Genomic DNA, 19,038 nt, shown 5'->3' with positions numbered 1-19,038 from the left:
GGACGCGGCCATAGAGTTTATCTGTGATGTCCCAACAAGCTCATGGACATGAAATGTCTGTGTTGGGTTAGAGGACAGACTGGGGTAACCCTTGCTCTCAGGTATTCCCATGTGACTTCATTCAATTTGTTGAAGCTGCAGAGGTACCACCGAGCCTGGTTAGAGTTGCCATAATGTGGCATAAACCTCATTACTTTAGTCTGAGGCAAAGCATCCACCAGCATGGACTGAATGTGGGTGGAGAAAGTATAGTAACTGCAATAGCTGTGAGGACTTGCATGTGCACCAAATCCTGTATTAAGTTGGATTGTGCAGGTACAAGAGCGTTTAAGTAATGGGAGTGTTTATTTGCTGCCTGCCTGAGTAACGGGTCAAGCAACAAAGGTCCCATTTATCAGATTCTGCGCAGATCCTTGCACAGGGAGTACATGACCTTGATAGGTGATTTCCAAACCAGAACAAGAAGGGAAATGTAAGCATGCCAGGGACAAAGCCACTTAGTACACGCCTTCTACCCCATCTACAACTCGTATTAACCATACAGAGTCTCTACACAGGGACCTCATACACTGCAACATGATGTCAGAGCTCATTGCTTCACCTGGCCAATTAACACTGCAGCACATGGGGTTTTTGCATGAACTCTCATTTAAAATTTGGCTCGCTGATCTCAGCACCTCTTACTGGGGTAAATTCTACAGGGATATTAACTTCCTAACACTGCAGGAGAGTTTCTCCTTTGTCTTTCACTCCTTGTACCTTGGTATAAGCAGATACTTGCCTACGTACTTGTTTTGACAGTCGTGCTATTCCCCGCATTATCCTTTGCCATAGCCACTTCAGCAGACCGTATAATTTTAACAAACACCTAACGGAATCAAGACGTTAAAGTTGACAATGGTATAATACAAAATCTTCTTCTAATAATGAACTGGAGCAGCCTTCACCTTGTTTTAGAAGAGGAAAAACGACCATTTTACAAAGCTGTTACATAAAATGCAACGTTAAATGAACAACAAATTACTTTCCCGTTAGCTAGCTTTTAATGCTAATGCCGCTATTTATTCCTGACCTTTTGAAATATTAGATTTTTCAAATGACAACATAAAAAGAAGTCTTGTTTGAAAACGCAAACGACTTTAAACCACATGTTATTACTTGTAAGTATAGCATGTGCACACATCGTTCATTTCAGCATTCCGGTTATGGCTAATTGGTATATATTTCAGCTGACACATATTGTTCTCCTGGAAACATGTCAAATTCCTTAACGATGTCAGTGACAAAAGCATAGTGCTTGGGATATATAAATTACGATCTTTACCATATAATCATTCTTATCTATTAGAAATGCTATTTGCGACAAAGCATGCTCAAAATACATACGAGATTGGGGTTTTTTTTAACTTTAATATCATACCATTCACAGCAAGTCTTTGATTGAATCTTTAAATGCGGCAACATTTTGGTTTTATCTGCATCCTTTCAAAGACGTGTCGTATATTGTTGCCTGTCAAAAGCGTATTTTTGTTTATTAAAGAAAGAGAACTACAACTCAGACCTCAACATGTATCTTTTATTATCAACATTAGAAAACAAATATGGCATAATTGTGGTTATGGAATGAGTAATTTGATGAGTAATACCTACATCGTAGCTTAGATTTTATCATTTCTGCTGGAAATTACTATTATTTGGTTGGTGTGCAACACTTCTGTTGGCATTTAAATGTGGGAGCTAATATAGTTAATATATTTACATATAATAATATGTAATACATATATTACATTTAAAATTGTTCTGGATTACGCATTTTCATCATATATGTACTAATAAATATGAGAACTGTCAAAAAGACACTAACGATCTCTTATAACTAATTTTAGTGAGGTTTAGCAGTGCTCAGTGCTGCCTACAGAATATATCTTTTTTAGTTTTCCACATACATCAATGGTTTAATTTGGTGCCACCAATTGAAAAATATTTCTTGAATAATTTGGCAGTGATGAGTTCTTTCTTCTGAACCTCTTAAAGATTTCTTATCTCAGATTAAAGCTCTCTTCAGCGAGTCACAGTTGCTGCTATTGGCATTTTATGCGTATAGATTTCTTTTCCAGTCCTGCTGACATTTGTCATAAAATGTAACAAATGAGGAGTCTATTAAATAACATCTGAAGTCTATTTTGTTATGGACGTTAAAGCAAATCAGATACTATTTAGCTATATTGTAGAAGATAAGTTTAAAAGACATACTATTAATATGTGTATTTAATTTGGTAAAGCAGGTCTTGTAACTAAAACTGTTTGGTCAAAAACATTTCATTCAGTTGAAAATGGCTCATCTGACTGTTTTATCTCTTTAAAAATGTCCACTACTGTGAAACAAAAGTTGCTTTTTGTTAAAAGGCTGAACATTTTAATTTCCGTTTTCAGTGTTTTGATTTCAGTGTTCAGTGCTTTCCCTCCCCCCCATATTTGCAGTGAATGAAAAATCATTTTCATCAGTGTTTTTCATGAAAAAATACACCATTTTTTGACCAGCTCACCTGAAAAATATTAACCATGGCCAAATGCCACTTGGTTCTGAATCGTGGCTGTGCACAAAAAAGAAACCAGAAAAAATCCTGAAGTAGTTATATATGCACATTTAATCATACAATTGAAATTGGGGGAATGCCACTGTGGCTACCACATTTACCATCTATATTCTGTTGGTAACCAAAGACATTTATGGGACCCAAGTACGCTAAGTGCCGTATAATTATTGGTATGTGTTTGTGGTATTGGAGCATCTTACCTTTAATTTCACTGATGCAGTGAGTAAGATTTGTCCTCAAAGCAATTAAGGAAGTGAAGAAAAATCTAGGACCTAAGCCTGGAAAAAAGCACAGTGTTTCATGATGTAATGATCTTAGGTAGCTACAGTCTTGCACTGATGAAAACCCAAATTAACCAGGGATTTGGGGTGCCTCAGCTTCTGAATCTGCAGTTTGAATGCCATGAAAGGGGACCTCATTTTCAGCCAATGTTGATTTCCCACGTTCTGGAAATAAATTTCCCATTAGGACCTCTAGCTGGGTACATAAAACTGAGACATGTCCCTAAGAGATGGCATTCTTATCACCTAAACTCATCAAAAATGACCTGATATTTGGCACTTATGTAGCCTAGCGCTATCACGTATCTAAAATGCATCACAAAGGAGTGTATGTATCGGCCACTATTTTATTCATATAGTAACTGGAACACACATTGGTCAAGTGACTTGCCGAATATGCCCGGGGTAGAGAGAAGCATACTTGGAAATAAACCTATGACTCTGTTCTTGATCCATTAAACCACAGCCTATAACAGTAGGTAGAAAATCCCAATATGGCTGACAGAAGATGACTGCTTGGGATGTATGAACTTCCTCTACAGGCAAGGGTTTTTTGTGGCTTTTCTGTTGGACCAACTATGTAGTTGGGAGAGCTGTTGATGAATCCTTCAGGCATCAAGTCCCTTCCTCAGGAACCTTCTCTAGTCATCTTTTCTCTTCTGATCAAAGACTGTTGCTCCTTGACTTTAACATGATAAAATTGGAAAGGGAGAAGAAAAAAGTTCTCTGCTGCCCTCAACCCCAATCCACGTTGTTCTGAATCACTAAAAATGCTCAACCAAGTCAGTAGCCTTACATCAGTGATTCCCAACCAGGGTGCCACAGCACCGTGGAGTGCCTTGAGATCCATTCAAGAATGCTATGGGGTGCCATGTAATGTTAGCCCTGTTAGATGTGCAAACACGATTCACAAGATAAATTCAGATTTCAGTAGGAAACCGTAGTATTAAAACATTCTGACCTCTCATGGTTTTTCTGAGTTTTTTGCAACAGAAAAATTGCTCTATTATTTTTCCGTAGTCAAAAAATAAATGTAAACTAAGAGTTGGCACTTTCTAAGGGCTACCCTTGAGTCTAACGAGGGGGGTTCTCAGGTCTAACAAAGCTGAGAAGCACTTCCCTTACCTGTCCCCAGGTGCTCGCTAATTTGGACAGCGATGTTGTGAGCTTGTTATATCCCCAGGAGGGCGCAAAATGTTTCAAAGGTGAAGCACAGATGAAGAAGCTTCTCCATTCATTTCAATCCCATCCTTTGCTGATAGGTTGTCCCCAACATTGCCTCTCACACTGAGCGGAATAAGCGAGAACTTGAAGAATTCAATCCTCCTATTGGTCCAAAGATACAGACACATCTACGTTTACTTTAAAAGAGGAGACAAAACGTCTGCAGGGGTAAAGCAATAATTTTGCTTGCATTTTCTGCCACTGAATCTGCATTACAAGCCTGGGCCAACCTCTACTGACCACACGCAGAGGTATTTTGATTACTATCTGTAGGTAATGTTAACAAAATATATATTTCTCACTTAGAGTAGATCCACATTGCCTATTGCAGTGTAGTGCAAACACCTCAATATGGATAGCGGTTTATCTGTGGTAGTACAGAGCAGCACATGAAGTCATTCAGCATGCTGAGAAGGGCACTCAGGTTGCTTCCAGTCTCTGAAATTGTTCTGGTATTTCTATAGTACATGGCAGTCTAGACATACTCTTTCAAGGTGTGATGGAAAGACAGAGGAGAAGCAGCAAGGGGTTTGTTCCTAAAGGGTTAGCACCCTTTTCTTGCTCAGGGAAGCATTGTGAGCAGATAGACCATTTACTACTGTATTGAAGAAGAGTGCTCCTTTTGACCTAGTGAGCAAGAGGTGCCTAATGAAAATCTATGATCCCGGACAATGTGAAGATAGCTGTCTGATCAGATAATGGAATTGTTTTCAGTTGTAAGAATGAATCCATTACTAATGCAAATAACGATAATAATTATAATTTGCAACACAGTAAAAGTCACCTAGTCTACCTCCTCCTCTGACAGGAAACTGCATAATAAATTATAGGCTGAGAAAAAAAATCAAAGGGATAAAGGTTAAAAGATTAAAAAAAATTGAAACTTAAATGCTTAACACAGAAGTCAAGACCTGAAAGCAAAAATTGGTGCTATTAAATCATGCCATTGTAAAAAAAAGGAGATATTATGGAATTGATTAGCAAAGCTAAATCCAAACCTTCCTCTCATCACTCCCTCAGGTCAGAGTTTGATCATTTTGACAGAACAAACTAGTTTTACATATAATAAGAAATGTAATTAGCTAGACACAGATGTATGCTCTAATATTGGTAGGAAATAAAATGTCTCTCTTACCATATGAAGATAACAAAACCCCCAAGAAGGATAACAGCCTAACAAAATTGGGGAGCTGCAAAGATAACTTCTGCTGCTGCTTTGATTTGTTTTCCAAACAGGTCCACTTCTTTGATGTGGTTCCAAACAGGAAACGTGCCAATAAATATTTGCAAACCGCCCATTTTTAAGATCTAGATCCTTCTGGTCTTCCTGTGCCTGTTTAGGAGGTATCCTGATATTAATTACATAGCTGTTTCTGGCTGTGCAAGTGTTTAGGGGCAAGGGAAACGAGATGAAAAGGGGAAGAATCGTTGTACATTACCTTTGCGGCGCTTCAGTTCTGAGGCAGCAACACCAAGGAGGTGGCCTGCTCTGTGGATCACACTAGGGCAATTCACACAACCTGCCTCACAGTTGCTAATATGGTTCAGATTCATGTGTGGGATGAAAGGTCTGGTGCAGATGTTGATACGTGATCTCAGTATGTTGAGCTAACTTTAAAAATCATATTCATTAGATCAGGACCAGAATGGTAGTGATGCCTTATAGGGCTGTGCGAAGCTTTGGGTGGTGATTTGATTCGGAGGAAATTCGGCCTGATATGGTGGCTGAATCTCCAAATCCAAATCAAATCAGGGGAACAAGTAAAAGGTCCGAACTGATTCAAAGCTCTTTGAATCTTCGGAAAAGACTCGGGGAGCTTTGATGATTCGGGCAGTCCCCGGTGGTTGCAGCAGGGAGCTGGAGCTGGATTCAGAACTGGTAAGCAGGGGGGAGGGGACAATGGGGGGACCCCTACCTGCTCCCCCAGCCCCCCCAACCCCCGCCCGCTGCCCCAGCCCCCCGCCCTTGAAAGAAAAGCCCTGGTGCTCACCGAGTGTCCGGGTGGGGGGGCGATCCCCAATGCCCCACGCTGCACAGGGGGATCTGCACAAGTCCCCCGACACCCCCCACTCCCCCGACCCCCCATGGCTGTCCTGCCTGCCTCAGCTGCAGCCCTTTAAGACAAAAAAAGGAAGAAAAGCCCCAGGACTCACCGCTTGTGCAGTGGCCTTGGGGCTTCAGGGGGCTCATACAGAGCCCCCCACATGGCGGGAGGCAGCAGGGATTACCCCCCGCTGGCAGGAACAGTGAGTTCGGGGTTTTTTTGTTTTGTTTTTTTTCTTAAAGGGCCAGAACCGTGGCCGTCAGGACAGCCATGGGGTGGGACTGGGGCAGTGGGGCAGGGGGCTCGTGCAGAGCCCCCACACAGCATGGGGCAGTGGTGGGCAGTGGGGACTGCCCCCTGCCCAGCAGCAGCTGCTGAGTCAGGGCTTTTTTTTTTTTAAACAAGTGCCGAGATCTGGGGTGGGTAGGGCGGCCATTGCTGGACTGGGGAGAGATGGGCCTGGGTGATTCAGAGATTTGGCAGCAGCCAAATCTCCAAATCAGATTTGACCGAAGCGATTCGGGACAGTGATTCGAATCACTGAATCGAATCGCTGCCCCCCAAATTGGCTGAATCCGAAGCAAATACTAGCCACTTTGCACAGACCTAATGCCCTATAGCTATGACTTGAGGAGAAAAGGGGACCTCTGATCTCTCCAAACCCACCAATTCTGGAAAAAATAACATTTACATGACTGGCTGTATCACAATCTGTTGATATATGTTGCCTCAGCCTCCTGTCTATACTCCAGTCTCCCAAAACCATCAAAGGACACAAAAAGTTAAGCCAGGAGGCAGGGAACGAGTATGTGTCAATCCCATATAAATATAAATATAAATATGAGTAGACTTTGATCACAAAGGGGGTGGTTGAATTACAGCAAGAATGATTTTATTTTTATGAAGTGAGGCTCATTTTTCAGCAGTTTGGAAATGTTGGCTTAAGCAGTATTTTAAATGTTACTTGTTAAAATGTTTTAGCCCAACACACCATGCCTGCCCTCCTGTACTGAATTCCTGTCCAAGTTAAAGATTTCTTGCTCTCTGGAATTGTTCACCCTGGTACGTTTTTTACTTCAGTCCAAACACTCAGTGCCCTCCATTCAGGAAAACAGAAGTGAATTATAATGAACAAGTCTCTGAGTATTTTTGCTAAAGGACATTAAAAGAATGCTAAGCACTAAACACTAGATGGGTTCATGACTCATATAACCTGATTTTATGTTCGCCTCACAAGTGAAATTTGTCCAAAGCACGACACATCTCAAAATAATAAAGCATTAAAGGTTGGAATCAAGCCTAAAAGGCTTAGACACACGCATCACAGATAGTATTTAATTAGGCTTTTAATCAGCACTTGCCAAAGTCGAAAGCATTACGTGTCTCAGCTCTTCACGTCACATTCCCTGTTCTTCTGGTGCTTCCATTCGGCACGATGTTTCTTAGTGAGATATGCGCCATAGCACGCCTCCTTGTGACTGCACGCAGAGCAGCTTCGGCACAAGTTTCCATAGGTTTTTCCAACAGTAAGATGTTGATCTGCAAGAAACAAATGTCCATTGCTTAAATGCTAAATCCCCTGCCCAATTCAGGGCCTCCTTGGAGTGCCTACAATGGATTCCCACTGACATCAGTTATTCTCCATTAGCGTCTGAGCCACTGGAGCTCACTTCTCTCCCTTGTTTGCTAGCCTTGAGGTTGAACTGTCAAGTTGGCCCTTTCTTCCTCCCCACTAAGGAGGTGGGTTAGCTGGTAAGCAACAGCAGAGCACTCTGGTGAGGATTTTGTGGAAAGGCTAGTTGTTTTTTGTTATAATCATCTTGACACGGGGTTATTTCTTATTGCTGTAATCAACAATATTTAAGCAGGTGCTTTTAAAATATTGTTAAGAGCGGCTAGAGTATTGGATGGGCAGCTTTTAATTCAAAAAGAGGGAACAACCAAAATAAATAAGTAGTAAATCAATGCTGGAAAACAGTTTCTCAATAGTGAACTGTATGTTTTTAAAGGCAAGACATTCGAAGTCCTTACGTGGAACGTGACCAGTGTATTTTGGTATCATCCCTTCAGGCCTGTAGGATCTGTGGTACACCTTTGGAACGTGGCTAACTTCAACGTTGGGCTTCTCGCCTCTAAAATAATATAAAATGACCATTCAGAATGAATCCTTTTAAAAACGGACTTGGATGCTTTTGGAATTTTCTTAGCCGGTACGTTTCACTTAATTTTCAGATTTGAATTTCAACCCTCTCGTCCATGGTTCATGGAGATGTGTATTCTCCCATCTGTAAGCGCACTGCTCACCGAGCCTTCCTTGTACATCCAAAACACTCAAATGTTCCCTGAACATTGCTAATATCTATTGCCTTTTATGGGAGTTTTGCAAAAGCACAGAATCAAATGAGCAAAGGGAGAAGACTGCAGCATCGCTAGTGAAGTCTTAAAATGAGTCTTAGATTGCATCTCCCATACTTTTTAATGGACCAAGATTTCATTCTTTGGACCAAGGTCTGCTCTCAGCTACATACCTGCAACTCCAATAATGCAGTGCATTTTCCTCTTTACTTTATGCAGGAAAAGCTGTGTGGAAGGGGATCATGACCATAAAATGCGTATTATTTACCGCAGAGAAACATTTGACACACGGCGCACTAGCAGCCTCCCTAAAGCAAAACCTTAATTACAGCTTCGGCAAGGATTAACAGATAGGCTGTGGACATTTCTACACGTTCATTAAAGCACCTTAGTTTCTGAACATTTAGTTTAATAATTGACTAATGAAATACTAACTAAATGCACAGTAACTAAAGTTACTGCACAGTAATGCCAGTGCATGGTTATTCTGTGACGCTTGCTGTGCATTAGCCTAATACCACTGCGCAGTAGTGTATGAGCATGGTTTTTGACCCACCACGCTACTGTGCAGTGTTATTAAGCTAATGTGCAGTAAGTGTCTCATGTAAATGTGCCCCGTGGTGGCATATGAGGGGTGAGTTTGTGTTGGTTGAGCACCAGTCTATGGGAAATGGATGTGTTGAGTTTAATGTATTTCCTTATCAGCTGGAGGGAGAAGGTGCAGGATCTTTCACTTGGTGGCAGGAGGAAAGGAAGAACTCCCTTGCACCCAATTTAGGAATGGAGAACCTCACATCTGATGCCTTGCCACCTCTTCCAAGCTGCCAAATGCTTTGCCTTTCTCAGCCATTAAATAGGAGGACCCCACTGTTAGGAACCCTGGCCTCTCCAGCTGCTAAAGCGGCACCCTTGCCCTCCCCACGACAAAAGACACAAATCACTTAGTTTATTCCTCTGGTTTCACCTTCCTGACAACTGCAAAGGCTTTGTTGACAGGAAGTTTTGAGCTGACTGAAGTTTTATGGCAATAAAAGTGCCAAATAAACAGAAAAAACCCCAACGTTTGAAATTCATTGGCAAAACAAATACATGACATCGATAGACATCCAATGAGTTTTGCTGGATTAAAAAACCACCCTGTTGGCAAGAGTTTCGTCTCATCTCACCACTGAACTTTCAGTCTTCACCAGAGCTCGCACGCAGGCACCACCAAGATCAGACTGGGCTCTTGGTTGCAAAACGGAGGCCCTTTCTCGACTGAGAATTCAGCTACTGCTATAGACTGTCCTGCTGCACACAACGGGGCGTGGGTGAACATCCACAAGAGAATTGTGCCAGGGTAGCAACACGTGTCATTAAAGTCATCCTTTTTATTTATCCATTCATTTATTTGATTTATACGATGCCCTTCCCAACAAAGGTTCAGGGAGGCTTGCAATAAGGGGACAGAAGAACTTATAAAACAAGAGCACAACAATGGGACCAAAAAAAAGAAACCCCCAAAACCCCAAAGAACAAAACAAGCTTAAAACAGAACTAGAATAGCCACATAAAACAGAGAGCCACTAAACCACATCTCAGCCAAGCTTTGGTGGCTAAATGCCTGCCCATATAGGAAGGTCCTATATACCTTCCAAATCACCTGGATTCTGGAGGCCTTAAGAGGAAGGGAATTCCAGAGCTGAAGAGCAACTGCAGAGAAAAACCTGCCATGTTTTTGCCAAGTGGATTTGCAGTACTGATTGTATTTGCAGGATCTTGCTCCTGACTGACCTCACGAATCACAATGTGGTAAATGGGTGCTTTATGCAACTAAGGTGTGGATCCAAGACAAGACCTTACATCCAACATGCAGCGGGAGATGCTGCAAATACTTTAAAAGGGTCATCAGCCGGGTCCCCACAGCAAGTAGGTTTTTAAGTGTCACAGTTCAAATTGTGGGCAGAAAACATCAGCACATGCAAGACATGAGTTAACATCCTTCCATATACACTGCTTCTTGTGTGCTCTTTATTGTAAGTATTAAGAACTTATAATAGAGAAGCAAGGTTTTAAAATACAAGTATTAAGGACATGCACCATGCTGCAGTCTTCATAAACCAACACAGGCTTATATGCTCTAGTATATCAAGCCATTCTTAAAATAATAATCTTATATAATGCTTTTCACCTGTATATTATCTAATATAATTATATTTATCTAATAGATATAATACAATTATTATATCTATAATATATAATATAATTATATAAGTCTAATATAAACTTACTTGTTTATTTTACTAGAAGGATCACACGTGACTTGATCTATTATGTTCTTAAAATCCTGATAGCAATTCTTGGCCATCTCATGGTAGCGGACACCATCTCCAAGATCAGTGACCTTAGCTCTAGGCACAAACCCAGTCCAGCCTGGAATTGGTGGCTCTAGTAAGCTTCTCTTAGTTTCCTTAGTCCCTGAAAAATCAGAAGATAGCTTTTAGGTCAAAATTACATCTAGCAGCCTAAGAAAATTACCTGGTTCTGTTGTATCATAGGCAATTAGAAAATGCCTGCTTAAACAAAAAAAGTGCTGTTAATTCATATGCCAGGCCCTTACCAAGAGTAGTCTTACTGGGCATCTTTACACATGCTTCGGGGTGGAGGGCACTTTAATTACAGGGGCTCCAAGAGTGACTGTAATTAAAGGGTTCACAGCAACACATGCATTCAGCATCCTGCGCTTCAAAATGGTGGCAGGGTGCTTGAACGAAAGTTCATTCAATGGGCTTTTTGAAGCATTTTGAAGCTCAGGGACACTGAATACACGTGACACGGAGGCTGTTGGAGCATGTTAATTAGCACACTCCAGCAGACTCGATTAATCGAATCTGTTCAGACATGTGCTAATTAGCACAAATCGGAGACGTCCAGCGCATGTACACGCGCCCATTATTCTGATATATACCTTATTGGTACCTAGTTAACATTACTGTTTTCTAATGCGGGGCAGATCGTGAAGTCCTTGCTCACCTAAGTCAAAGTGTCCAATCAACCCATGTTTTCTGGGATAGTCCTGATTTTCAGGGCAGTGCCCTGCTGACCCTGCAGATTCCCTAAAATGGGATGCTTGTCCCAAATTGGAAAAAAATTGCTCCCAGAAGAGAGGTAAGGTAATACTGCTTGGCGCACACACACAGGATTCTACGAAATCCATGTCACTGGGAGCAGTGCTAATTAGCCCACCTGAAATACTGCACTAACCCAAACCAGAAGTCATATAAGCGGTGTCAGATTTTACTCCACCAAGACTTGTTGCTTTACTAAAAAGAAAACAACCTCTAGACTTTGGCCAGTGGTCAATTAAACACACTGGAGTCAGTAAGAGCTTTTTGATTGAATGCAATCAGATCTAACAGGTGATCTCCAAATGCTTGTGCATGAATAGTAGTACCTTAGTTCTATCCAAATTGCAACACCAGAAATAGCATTCTACTTGCCATATACCTGACCCCTGCCATTTTAACAGGAAACAACTGAAATTCCTGGTTTAAATTGCAGTGTTGTATTTCTTTGCCCTGTTAAGCAGCTGCCATTTTCAAGCACTGGAGGCAGTTGCTGATCAGCAGTGGATGAAATGACAGAGAGAAAAGCATTCATCCCAGACCGAGGAACTGCAATTTGGGAACATTCCAGTGGATATAACGACTGCCAAGGATCTGCAGGATCCTGGTGTGGCCATCTTTTGCAGCACAAAGGCCTTGGCAAATTATGACCTGATGCTAGAACTTTTGTGTTTCGAGATCATGGCTGAGTACAGATGTTCCAAAAGTCCTTTGGAGGAAGTGCTCCCTGGCACTTAACTTAAAGTGATGTAAGTTAGTGTGGGAACGAACCGAACAGACATTTGCTGTTCAGTGGTTGGGAGTAGGCTCAGTGCCTGCCCGTACTGGCCAAGGCTAGCAGGTGGGGAGCGCTCCTGCACATCTCCCAGGAGGCTGCCAGAGCTAGCCCCACTCCCTCTGCCAGCTGGCGACGGTCTGCAGTGGCTTGGGGGGAACGGTCGGGGGAAGGGAGACCTCACTGTGAGGGCCCCTCCACAACTTGCTGGCTCGGGTCTGCATGGCCAGGGGATTCCCTTATTCCCCCACACTAGTCTCTTTGCAGCTGCAGCCAAGAACTACGGTACAGGGCTGCCCAGCTGGTTTTTCACTTCTTGACAGCTGCAGCCAGGAGCTGCAGCATGGGGCTGCCCAGCTGGCTTTTTGCTGTGCCAGGAAGTGGGGTGGGGGGTGAGAAGGGAATCCTCCTGCTGGACATACCTGACCGCCCCCCCAGAAGCCCCAGCCAGCAAGCTATGGTGGGTTCATTGCAGCAGGGGCTCCCTTCTCCCCTCCCCCATCCCAGCCTCTTGACACCTCCAGCCAGAAGCTACGGTGTTGCCCGGCTGGCTTTTTGGTAACTGGGTCCAGTAGGGGTTCGAAATAGAGCCTCTCTGGCATGTGGACCTGGCTCAGCCCCCAAGACTTGAGCCTATAAGCTTTGGGGAAGGGATCTGCACTGCAGAGGCTCCATTCCTTCCCCCTCCCCCCACACCTGACTGTGCAGGGAAACGACAGAGAAGACAGGGCTGGGCCAGTGCTTATGCAGAGCAAATGAGCCAATGCTAGCAAGCCAACCAGTGAGGGACCCCTGGATGGTGGCAGAATACAACTGGCATTGAAGAGTGATGGGTGTAGTACAGATGTTCAAAAAAGCACTTAACCTAAAGCACTTTAGTCTATTACCACATCCATCAAGGGTTAACTTAGAGCAGGATCCACCCTTTCAAAAGCGCTTTAAGTGCTGTGAACATCTGTTTTGTTATGGCTTTAAAGTTCTTTCTATAATGCACATGAAGGGTAAGATCTGCACCTAGCCCATGGTTTTCAAAGAAGAGAAGGTACTCAATCATCTATGAATTGTGAAGTACTACAAAATAATAGGCTTGTGTGAAGTGGCTAGTATTTGCTTCCAATTCAGATTTGGCCAATTCAGGGGACAGTGATTCGATTCGGTGATTCAAATCACTGCCCTGAATTAATTCAGCTGCTGCCGAATCAGACACATCTGCAAATTGGACAGGCCCATCCTCCGCCCGCTCTCCCAGCCCTGTCAATAGCTGTCCCATGCAGCCCCAGCTCCTGGTTTTTTTAAGAAAAAAAAAGCCCCAAACCCCAAACTCATCAGCTCCTGCCAAGCAGCAGGGCAATCCCCACTGCCCTCCACTGTCCTATGCTGTGTGGGGGACTCTGCCATGAGCTCCCAGAAGCCCTGAGGCCACTGCAGCAGTCGGTGAGTGTGAGGCTTTTTTATTTTTTTTAGAGCCAGGAGCTGAGGCCAAACAAGGCAGCCATGGGGGGGGGGGGGGGGAGGGCTGGGAAAGTGAGTGGGGGTTGGATGGCAGAGCTCCCCATGCAGCGCAGGGCAGCGGGGATCACTCCCCCACCTGGCAACAGCTGGTAAGTGGGAGCTTTTTTTTTTTTTTTAGCCTGGGAGCTAGGGCTGAGCAGGGCAGCCATGTGGGGGGGCTGGGGGAGCAGGTAGGGGCTGGCACCTGGCAGGGGTGCCCCCATGGTCTCCTATCCCCTCCTCCAGCCCCCCCTGTCCCTGCCCCGTACTTACCGGCATAGAGCCCGGCTCCAGCTCCCTGCAGCAGTGAGCGAGGACTGCCCAAATTGCCGAAGCTCTTTGAATCTTTTCCAAATCGATTTGGAGAGCTTCAAATCAATTCAGACCTTTTTATTGGTCTCCTGATTTGATTCGGATTCAGAAATTCAGCTGCCGAATCAGGCCGAATCTCCTCCAAATCGAATCAGCACCCGAAGCTTCGCACAGCCCTACAAAATAAGCTTCCTTATGCAAAGGAAAGAGTTGGAGGAAAAGGAGGTACGGCTGATGGGAGAACTGGAATCCTTGGACTACTCTGTGATCCTTACAAGAGTGAGAAGGACAAGTTTTAAGAAGTTACGATGTGAGAGTAACTTTGTAGTTTTATGTACATGTTAGAGAGGCTGGGTGATTCCCCAGACAAACCTGCAATGAAATGTGACAATACGGTAGGGCTAAAACTCTAACTACGGAACTTATATTAACCATATCGGCACCAAGCTAACACCATTTATTATTAGAACAGGGAGTAAAATTTTTGGAAACTGAGAAACAGATGTTAGTACTTTATGAATGAGGAAGAATTAGAAGGGCCTCCTTGGTTAGATTGCAAAACTAGTGGTTCCTTTGCAACTATTTGGCGGACTCCGGCCAGGGCAGAATTTAGGCCCACGTAGCTGAAGATAAAAATCACAAACAGATGAGCTATCTCCACAACTATCACTTGCTACTGGTACCATTTGTCATAGCTGGCTTAGGATTTCTATCATTTGATTTTACAAAATATCTCAAATATGCTCACATCACCCACTACAGGATTCAGTTCCATGTGTCAAACTTCATTGACCTAATAAAATAAATGAAGCCATTTACATGCTTAGAGGTAAGAACGTGGAAATGGGTGGAAACTACCATCACCTCCAAAAATCATAATTCACCCTAGCAGAAACAGCTTCTTGTTTCTAGGGGCTGTATAACACTCCTGCTACTGGCATTTTTAGTGCGGTAAAGCAAGACAGCTTTTGCTGCTGGAAAATGTTCTTTATACACAGTACAATTTGTGGAACAATACAGGGTCAAATGTACTTTTTTTTTTTTTCCTTTTACTCAAAACCTCTTTAAGTTTCCTGATTAACAAAGGGTTAAAGGCTCAGTTTCCGCCCCCCCCCCCCTGCATTTGAGTAGTATTTTAGCACAGGATCACTTTCTCCATAAGGTACTTTACTTGTGACACACAGATGGCAGGATCCAGTCCTAACAAAGCAGGCAAAAATGTCATAACCAAAATGTGTTAAGATTAGATACCAAAGTAAGAGACCCAGTTTTCAGAGACAAGGAACTTCTGCAGATCCCATCACAGTTTATTTGAGCTGTCGGTGCACAGCAGTTTGCAAACACGGGCCACTTTTCCACAAAATAAAGGAACTCCAACTCAGCCTCCCCCCACGTTGCAGAGATGTTCAGATGAGGGTTAGGACGGTTGTTTGGAAAACAGGAGAGAGACCTCTGAGAAAGTCAGATCTCACACTCTAGAAACATCTCTTCTTTCTGCTCATTTTATGCTTTTTCTCGGTGTCTTATTAGCACCAGACTTGAAATGTAGGCTGCAGGTTTTAGCGAGTAGCTTGCTTTGTGGACACGTTGCAGGCCGAATCTGTTTGCAGTCCCATTTATGCAACACAATTAGAATTGGTGCAAGACCCACGGAAATCCTTTCACATCAAGAAGTGTGCACCTGTAAATGTACTGAATTAAGGAGACCGAAGGCTTAGAAAAGAAATAGAAGGTGAAAAGGCCAAATTTTGTCTCTGACTGGACACGTGTGCAATTTCCATTGAAATCAGGGCAGTACGCTAGCAAGCCTGAAGGCAAAATCTGGTTCTTAAATGTGTCCTTGAAGACTGTAATTATATTTCACATTGTACTAGTAACATTAATTGAATGTTTAGCTGAAATCACGTTCTTTACAAGTTAAATACAGTACCTAGCATATAAGGATGGTGTTTATAATTATACTCATAAAGGGCTTGTAAAACATCTTCATTGCAGCAGATAGGTGGAAGTCGGGGTGTAGTGGCTGCTATGTATCTTAGCTCATCCTTCATGTCGTTGTTTCTTTGGACAGCATTGTACATGGAGGTCATGCACACCAATGAATCGTTTCCATAACTAGTGCCAACTCTATAGCATCTTTGAGGGATGTAGCCTGCAATGTTAGCAAATTTTTTTTATAAATTTCCCAGGATCTAATAGAAAAGTATATAAGCATTTGAAGTCAGAGGTAAATAATCAAACACTTAATTATCTGCCATGCTTAGCTCTTCAAATGATTTCTTGTATATTCATGTACTTGATAACAAGACTTCCTTAGTTTTGAAATATAACCTTAAGAATAAAACACATTTTGGCAAGGGCTATGTGTGTACAATCCCTTTATGACAAAGCACTTTATTATGTGAATTTCTCTAACAGTGAATAAGGAGCATGTCCTATATATCAATGGGGTAACCGGATACTATTCATTATATTTTATAGCCCTTACTTATGATTATTTACAGATCTTTCATTCTGGACTCGTTGCAAATCATGGTTGTACTAATGGTAGAACAGAACTGCTCTGTAGCAATAGAAGCAAATATTTCATGCAGAAGTGCAAGTCCCAAAGCAAATTTTATCATGTACATACTTAGTTTCATTATAAGGAATGGTTGTATAATGCATAATAATATTTAACATTCAGCCTGAATGCTTTGACTATGTTAAACGCTAAGGAAATAGGGCTAACCTCCTGCATGCGCGCTGCATGCTAACCCTTCAAGGACTATATACAATCCACAAACTATCAGTTGGACAGCTCTGATCTAAACTGAAAAAATGTCTACAAAATCTGGGATCTGAATCAAAAATGAACATTAGAGTGGTCTGGGTCTTTATCAAACTGTTGTATGTGTGTCCCCCATCAGTTAACCAATTAACACAATTAAATGAATTCAAAATCAGCGCTGTTATTCTGTACCAGGTTCTCCCAACCAGCCATGCTGAGTGGTGATTTTAAACCATACTTACGTTCTTCTCATCACAAACCCAGTCCCTGTGAAAGGAATAGTATAGGGGTTGCTATTCCAAGTCTGTCATCAGAGGATTTCCCCTAATGCAGGCAGTTCTCCACTGGACAGTTCAGTTGGATTTAGGGCTGAGAAAGGAGAGCCAAACAGTATTTACCTGTATATCCAGGTAACAGAGGGTTGCACGCATCCACATATTTTCGGATTGGTTTCATGCTCTCCCTTACTGAAACAAAATGGACATGAATACCTAAACTCTCATCTCAAGTCATTCACTATACATCTGTTATAGCATGAAAAATAAGCAATAGCCTGTTTTAAGGGTAAGCTAACGGGACAAAGTCAGCTTATGTATTATGTTAGTGTGAACTCAAAAGTTAATTCCACCGAAGCCACATGTCAGAAACGTCACTCCAATATAATCAAGAACAAAAATACTATCCTGCTGTTTTAATATTGTTGTTTTCTACTGAACAGTCTCATACACTAGAATATTAAAAATGTATAGAGAGCTACATAATAGATCCCCTGTTTTATGTGAAGTAATATTAGAACACGTGGAATGGAGCTTTGCAGTATATCGCATGCATAAATAGCATCAACTGGGAGCAGACCAGCGAGGTAAACACGTGTTATTTTTGCACTATTCATATGTACAAAAGTTCCTCTTAAATCTGAATCAAATATTTCAAATAATACCTTAGCTTAATAATGTTAAGGTTTTAGATCTTGCCTCTGTAAATAGATAGTACTACCTCTCTATTTGTGCTATGCTTGGTACTGCCTACAGGCAACAGCTGCAAATATTGTACTGATAGCTGTATCTGTATAAAACAAAAGTCAGCATTAAAGTGACCAGCGTGCATCTGCTAGTTATGAAAATCTAGACAGCAGTTAAAGGTGATCAAATATCTGCCTATAAAATGATTCAAAGAAACTAGAGCAAATAAAATGCACTGATGAGCCACAAGAATGCATCTACGAGTATAAAGTCAGCCCTTAAAGTACAAGTCAAAAGTCTTGCAGGCGCAAAAAGGAATGTTTTCCAAAAAAAGCAGCGAGTCTGCTGCTAAGGTGGACTGCGGTGAGGAAGCTGATATAAATGTGAGCTCGTACAGCAACAGGGTTCTCAAACCAAGCACACGCCAACAACCTTGGAAGTACTTAGAGGAAGAGCGATATGTAAAATGAAGGCTGCAATAGAGACACTCACTAGAGCGAGAGCACTGAAGGGTAATAAATTTGCCGTAACCACTGGAGTGATAAAAGGAGCTAAAATGTTATCGCCTTGAAAACACAATTTACAGTAGGGGGAGAAGGATATGATTACAAAGTAAAATTTAACCTTAAGGCAACGATGTGAGAGAGAAGGGAACGGCTCTAGGGAAAGACAGCCCGAACAACAGCCTGAAAGTGAGGAAGTTCAAGTGTCAGCTACACATTAGGAATAAAGACAACAGGGTGACATATGGGCAAGGAAACAACTGCACTGCAGCTGTAATAAAGAGCAGTGCCTACTACCTTTACCTCTGCTGACACTTATGCCACACGTAACACTGGAGTGAAAAAAGAGGGTGCAACCAACACCACCAGCAGAATGATTTTCTTCTACAGATGCAGAAGCCAGTATTTAAGTGCGAGACCTGTGGTAGAATAGTGATGTCTTGGCCACACCGCTGCATTTTCACATTACATGTGTTACATACCCGTCAGTGCATGCTCATAGCATAAAAAATTATAAAAAACCTCACTCACAGTACCGTAAATCAGAAGTTTATTAACCTCAAAGGATATACACTGGCATCAAAACCTGGTAAGCAAGATCGCACTTGTTAACAGCCCA

General features: G+C 42.3%; 1 protein-coding gene across 1 annotated transcript; it reads right to left on the bottom strand.

Annotated features, from left to right (window-relative positions):
* Positions 1 to 7,366: 7,366 nt before the first annotated feature.
* On the bottom strand, positions 7,367 to 17,436 carry SPMIP5 (sperm microtubule inner protein 5). The gene is made up of 5 exons (XM_006262709.3): positions 17,353 to 17,436; positions 16,115 to 16,336; positions 10,773 to 10,959; positions 8,179 to 8,279; positions 7,367 to 7,686 (listed from the first exon to the last, which is right to left on the bottom strand). The coding sequence occupies exons 1-5, from the start codon at positions 17,408 to 17,410 to the stop codon at positions 7,532 to 7,534; spliced, it is 723 nt and encodes a 240-aa protein (XP_006262771.1). The 5' UTR covers positions 17,411 to 17,436; the 3' UTR covers positions 7,367 to 7,531.
* Between the last annotated feature and the right edge of the window lie 1,602 nt (positions 17,437 to 19,038).

This window comes from Alligator mississippiensis, chromosome 6 (assembly GCF_030867095.1).
Source record: "Alligator mississippiensis isolate rAllMis1 chromosome 6, rAllMis1, whole genome shotgun sequence".
Taxonomy (NCBI): domain Eukaryota; kingdom Metazoa; phylum Chordata; order Crocodylia; family Alligatoridae; genus Alligator; species Alligator mississippiensis.
This window is presented reverse-complemented; position numbering and strand designations above follow the sequence as displayed.